General features: G+C 38.3%; 1 protein-coding gene across 2 annotated transcripts in view; it reads right to left on the reverse strand.

Moving 5' to 3' along the window:
• Positions 1-5968, reverse strand: part of CSMD3 (CUB and Sushi multiple domains 3) — a 188369-nt gene that overhangs the window by 92338 nt on the left and 90063 nt on the right. For both annotated transcript variants that reach the window (XM_027906492.1, XM_027906493.1), the window contains exons 15-16: positions 1869-2078; positions 528-716 (exon numbers count right to left, since the gene is read on the reverse strand). In XM_027906492.1, the coding sequence (XP_027762293.1) occupies positions 528-716; positions 1869-2078 (399 nt within the window). The remainder of the gene's footprint in view (positions 1-527; positions 717-1868; positions 2079-5968) is intronic.

A 5968-nucleotide genomic window follows, 5' to 3' on the forward strand; every position in this document is an offset into this window, starting at 1 on the left:
AAGCACAATAGTGAAAAGAAAATCTGAAAGGTTAAAAAATGTAATTTAAAATAAATCTCCCATTCAGAAAAAATATATGTACAAGGAATTCACAGAGCATTGACTGGAGGACAATTGCACTTTATGTCACTTCTGACATTTCTTTCTAAATTATAAGACAGAACATAAGTGGACTGAATCAGTAAATTCAATTTTTGAATCCTTTTCTTCTTGATTCAGTCCAGATCTCTCACTGTGTTGCATCACTTAGATTAAAAGCAGCATTGGTCTCCACATTCCAAACTTTAAGCCTAGCCTTCCAAATGTAAACTTATTACCTCAGATAAGTTTTCAGAGATTTCATATTTCCATGAAACATTTCAGCTTCTTCGCTAAAATTTTAATGTGCAAAATCGAATACTTCTGGTACAAAGACCACAGTGTAAAACTACAGGTCCCTATAAATTAAAAAGCTGAAACTATTTCAGTTAACAGTCCTTAGGAAGACTTTCAAATAATGAAGGGTTCATTGGTCACCTGGAACATACCTTCACATCTGGGAAGAGGATGATTCCAATTGCGGCTGATTCCATGAAGACAAGTCAGAGCTGAATTTCCAATTAATGTGTAGCCAGGAAAACACTCAAATGAAATAGTCTGTCCCACAGTGAAGTCATTTCCAATAACAAAACCATTCCGAAATGGTCGAGGATCAGGACAGCTTTGCAGCTGATATGCTGAAATAAGAAATAAAAAGAGGGAAAAAAATAAGTAAACCACAAATTCTAATTATTTCAAAAATAAAAGTTTTAATTAGAATAAACTTAATAATCATGGGTGTCCCATATGTCTGAAGTTCCATCATAGTGATGATCAAATCATTGACCCTGTACCTGGAGAAGTACAGTGAAACTAGCTAGGCTTCTGTGCTACTAAATAACATTTCTTTTTGTCACTTGAAGATGACAAGGATTTGATGTTTTTCCAATCCGATAGGAGTTTTCTGGGTCTTCATTCTTATGTTTGAGAGAAAGGAAAAAAATAATATGTCTACACTTTTATTTGATTTTCTCAGAAAAACTAAAGAGCTCTATAATGAACTATGAATTTCAAAGAATGTCTTGGTGATGTTTTCCAAGAAGATTTGAAGCACTGGCTTCTTATTACAGAACTGAGAAGAAATAAGCAGTGCACAGTCCGCAGTATCAGATTATCAGAGGTTGTATATGTTTGAAAGAAACATTTCTCTCTTATGTGATTAAAACTCAGGAACTTTACAATTCTGTGACAAATAACAGCATCTCCAAAATGATTACTATTAATAGCAGTAATAGCATAAGCTCTTAAGTCTGGCCTTCTTAGCAGTTTAAGTCATAAATTGACTTTATCTGTAAAAGCTAATACTTTTTACAGTGGCTCACTTCCAGAATGTTACAGAGTTCAAGTCAATTTGGACTTGTTACTATTAAAACAGTAATAGGAGACTGCTCTAAAGTAAAAACTATTTAAATCCTTCTTTGGTGTTATTCATGTAATGAGAGCAGGTCTAGTTTAAAATATACATTTGACCTTTTTCCGTGAACAGTGGTGATCTAATCCTTTTCACATGAATATGCAACTCTATAAATAGAATTATGATCTTGCAGACTTCATGAGCTCAGCATGACCTACTTGGGTGCAACAGAATAAGAACCTTTCAGGGAAATTGTGAACTAGGAAATGGATTTGGAGATTTCTGGGTTGGCATTAATTTCTCCTAGTCTACATCAAGCCAGTTCTGTAAAACAGTATTTAGATCATATCCTTCTAGAATACAATACACAAAATCCCCCAAAGCCCATAAAACCTTCAGAAGCCATATTGTTCTCACAAAAATATCCAAATCTCACCTTGATATACAATGTGAAATCCTTGTTTGTTCTGTGAGTAATCACTGTGAAAGTATAAGCTCGTTTCATGAGTTGTGCTGAACAGAGAGGCTGGGAGCTGAGGGCCACTTAGTCTTCCAATAACAGTGCTAGTTTCTGTAGATCCACTCCTAACTTCTAAGTAGTCATGTATGGTCTCCGTTGAGAAATTCAAAAATTGCAAATGGACACCTGAAAAACATTGTCAGTAAATAAAAGCCAACAGGAAGGAAATTGCATGTGTTACACTACCAGATACAGTCCTTGGAATTCAGTTTGAAGCATTGTTTTTCCATTACTAATTCTGAGATGCTGACAAGGTAAAAAACTGTTAATGTAATGAAATACTGACATAATCCAAGGCATCAAACCATAGGTTACATATATATTACTTTTTTGAAAACATTCTTTGTGTATTTAGAAGCATAGAATCATAGAATTTAGGGCAAATCTAAGTTCTGAATTTTGAATACATTCCATTTAGCTAAATCTTTCCTGTTCTCAATTGTATAACCTCCTTTTCTATTAAATGAAAAAATGCTTCCTGTGTATGCACCTAAAAAAAAAAAAAAAAAAAAAAGTGACAGACTTCTATCTCAGAGACAGCTCCACTGTAGTTGCACATAAACTGATCTCTCTCAGATTAAAATATTTATATACAAGAAATAATGAGGCACAATAAAAAAAATGCATCTTGTATGGATTATATGTATTGTAACAATATGTGGAAGTAGAGTATCTGCTCCTTCAAGGTTATCTGGTCACTGACCTTTTTCAATGGAGCAAGGAAAAATAACAAAAGGAGGAAGCCATGAACCAGAGCATACTGAGACACAAACTTGAAGGACAAACAATAAGTGAGGCAGTGATGAGAAAAGAGAATAAAAGGAATGGGTTGTATGTAAAATGGGGTTGGTCAGTATGTTTGTCTGGTTGAGCACCTGGTCATATTTGTCCTTTCATCTCATATCTTCTTATTAAATCTTTTCTTAGCTATCTATTCTATTTCTATCTATTCTATCTATTCTCACTCCTGTCTTTATGTGTGCTGCAAGGATTAGGTGCCAGATACTGGTGAGGCCTGAATTCGTGAGCAGAACTTGGTGGCTGTTACTGGAATCAGACCAGTGGTGGGGGTGCCTCCAGCCAGTGTGCCAACTACTTGAGGGAGTAAGAGGTCATAGCTCCCTGGATCTAGGGATGGTCCTACAGATCTTGTGCTTAGAATGTTAGCTAATGGAGGCACCAGTATGTGTGGACTGGGTGCCAGCTCCTGAAGTCAGAACAGGGGGTGTTTGTGCCTCTGGTCTGAAGTATTTGCAAGAAACTTCCAGATACTGGAGTGGGAACAGTGTGTTCTTGAAACCAACTACTGGCAGGACCAGTATTGGGGTAATGAAAAGCCCAGTGTTGGTAGCTATAATAGAGTCGTGAGGCTGTGGGTCACAGCCTTGTGCATGGTGCTGGCTGCTGAGGGGTGTTTATATCTTCCCCAGTCCTGGTGAGTGTAGGGATGCACACCCATCACCTGCATGCAAACTTTCAATTTGACTAGACAGTGAGTAGGAAGGCCTTGGGTCCAGCTCAGGGTATTGGGCTGGCAGAGTCCATGTTGGTACACCCAGGATTTGAAAAAGTGGAGTAGATAAGGGATGAGTGTGACTGCTGCACATTTGCAGTGAGCATCAGACTGGACTGTCTGGTGAGTAGGGGACCCATGAAGCACATAAGGGAGCCTGAGACTCAGAGGGTGGTGCAAGCAGATCCTCAAGGCATCCACAAATCTATGTGTGCTTGTCAACTTAGAGAATGTTGTGTGTGTGTCTTCTCTAGTGATCTTCTGTCTCTGCCAGCCCATGAGGAGGAGGGAACTTGGCTGCCTGTGTTTGTGTTTTAAGTAAGCCCTATAAGTAAGGGTTGTTGAAGGCAGTAACCTTCTCAGTGGTAGTGTGTGTTACCAGCCCCATCAGTGTCCCCTGGGTGTATTTGTCAGTGCTTAGCTTTGTTACTATTTGAACCTGCAAATGGTAAAGTGGCACGTGGTTGCCCCTCATCTCGGGCAGAGAGTCCAGAGGCAGGAGGATCCTCAGCTGGAGTGGCTGCAGGAGGTGGCTGCACTTATAACACGTCTTTCTAAGTCACTAAAAAAATGTAAATCATACTATCTAACAATCATTCAACAGTACCTCTCCCGTTAAACATGCAGTTCAATTATTTAATTCTCATGCACTGTGGCATATGATGGTCTTGGCAACAGAAATTTCTGATTATTTGGTTTAGTAAGGAACAGGAAGGCAGCTTACTGTCCATTAGCATGTTATCTCTCCTAACCAGGTGGAGTATTACAATGATTATGTGGTAGGAGGAGAAGAAAATGCTCAGCAGCCGAGTAGTTATAGGGTTTTAAACATTTCCTGTCTATACAAATTTCTATATGATCACAACAAAGTAGAATTTGTATTTTGTCAGGAACTAGTGCAGCTATGGAATGATAATGGAGTAGTTTCATTAGAGAGATGATTGAGCTCCACTGGTGTTTCTGGTAAAGACAAGCAACATGATTTCATATAAAATTGAAAGGAAAGGATATAATGCCAGATAAATTATGGAAAAGTAATGAATAATTTTGTAACTCCTAAACTGTAATAGCTAAATAGTGTTTGTCACTGTCTTTTAGAGCTGTCTCCCTAGATACCCTGTAAAGTTTGTGAATGGTTTTATGAAGCATGGAACATTTTACATGCTATTAGGAAAAAAAAACAAGATAGGTGCACAATTAAATTACTATTAACCTGATAATTTCTGTCTTTCTTTATCAGAAGACAGCCCATATGTGATAAGAAAGCTTTTGCTTGTAAGTGTCATTGTAAATGTCATAAGTTGCCCGCCTTCCAAATCTTTCCTACACAGAGAATCAAATTATATCCAAGCTTTTCTCTGTTTCTGTGATATTTGTAGGCTTGGCTTTCATTTGATTCTTGGAGCTAAACACTTGTCCAAAGTTTAAGCTGCCATTAATAAGTGCCAACTCTTGTGATCTTGCTGTCAGTTTTCTTCCTCTTTCACCGCTTTCTTTGATACCAGACCATGTCTAAAATACTTTTGCCCATTATTCTGCTCTCTGTACTCTACTGTCTTTCTCTACAAGTTCCTGAACCATAGCAATGTTCCCAAGTATTCATCCTTTGCTCAGCCTGTAGCACCTGTCTCTATTTGTCTGAGACTTCTTGTTGAACTGATTTTTTTCTCTGACTGTTTGCAGTTTGGACACCCCTCTTGAAAGAGTATTTAAAATCTGTGTATATACAAATATATTTGTATATGTAAATCAACATGGTTTAGATTACACTGTTAGCTGACATACAGTGGAAAAGCTTATGATCTGTAAGTAATAACTGAGAAAAAAATATTCTTAGAAACAGTTAAACAAGTGAAAGTCTATAGGAGCTTCCCCTGATGGTGTTATTGCGTTTTTTTATTTACTGCTCAGAAGAGTTGGATTTAAGTTCCCCCGCTGGACTAGAATCACAGCATCACTAAAACCAGTTTTAGCCATCACTTCTTCAAATGTCACATTTTTTTCTTTTTTAAATGAAATTTTACTTTAATTTTCATAGAATCATAGAATCATAGAATAGATTGGGTTGGAAAAGACCTCCAAGATCACCAAATCCAACCCCTGATCCAACTCCAATTACTATATCATGGTACTAAGGGCCACATCCAATCTCTGCTTAAAAACCTCCAGGGATGGTGAATCCACCACCTCTCTGGGTAGGCCGTTCCAATGCCTGATTACCCTCTCTGTAAAGAATTTCTTCCTAACATCTAACCTAAACCTCCCTTGGCAGAGCTTGAGCCCATGTCCCCTTGTCCTGTTGTTGGTTGCCTGGGAGAAGAGATCAACCCCCACCTGGCTATAACCTCCCTTCAGGTAGTTGAAGAGAGTGATGAGGTCACCTCTAAGCCTTCTCTTCTCCAGACTAAACAACCCCAGCTCCCTCAGCCTCTCCTCATAGGACTTGTGCTCAAGTCCCTTCACCAGCCTCGTTGCTCTTCTCTGGACCCGCTCCAGCACCTCA

The sequence above is a fragment of the Empidonax traillii genome, unplaced genomic scaffold (genome assembly GCF_003031625.1).
Source record: "Empidonax traillii isolate 1590-97213 ecotype Southwest subspecies unplaced genomic scaffold, ASM303162v1 scaffold1302:size208794, whole genome shotgun sequence".
NCBI lineage: Eukaryota > Metazoa > Chordata > Aves > Passeriformes > Tyrannidae > Empidonax > Empidonax traillii.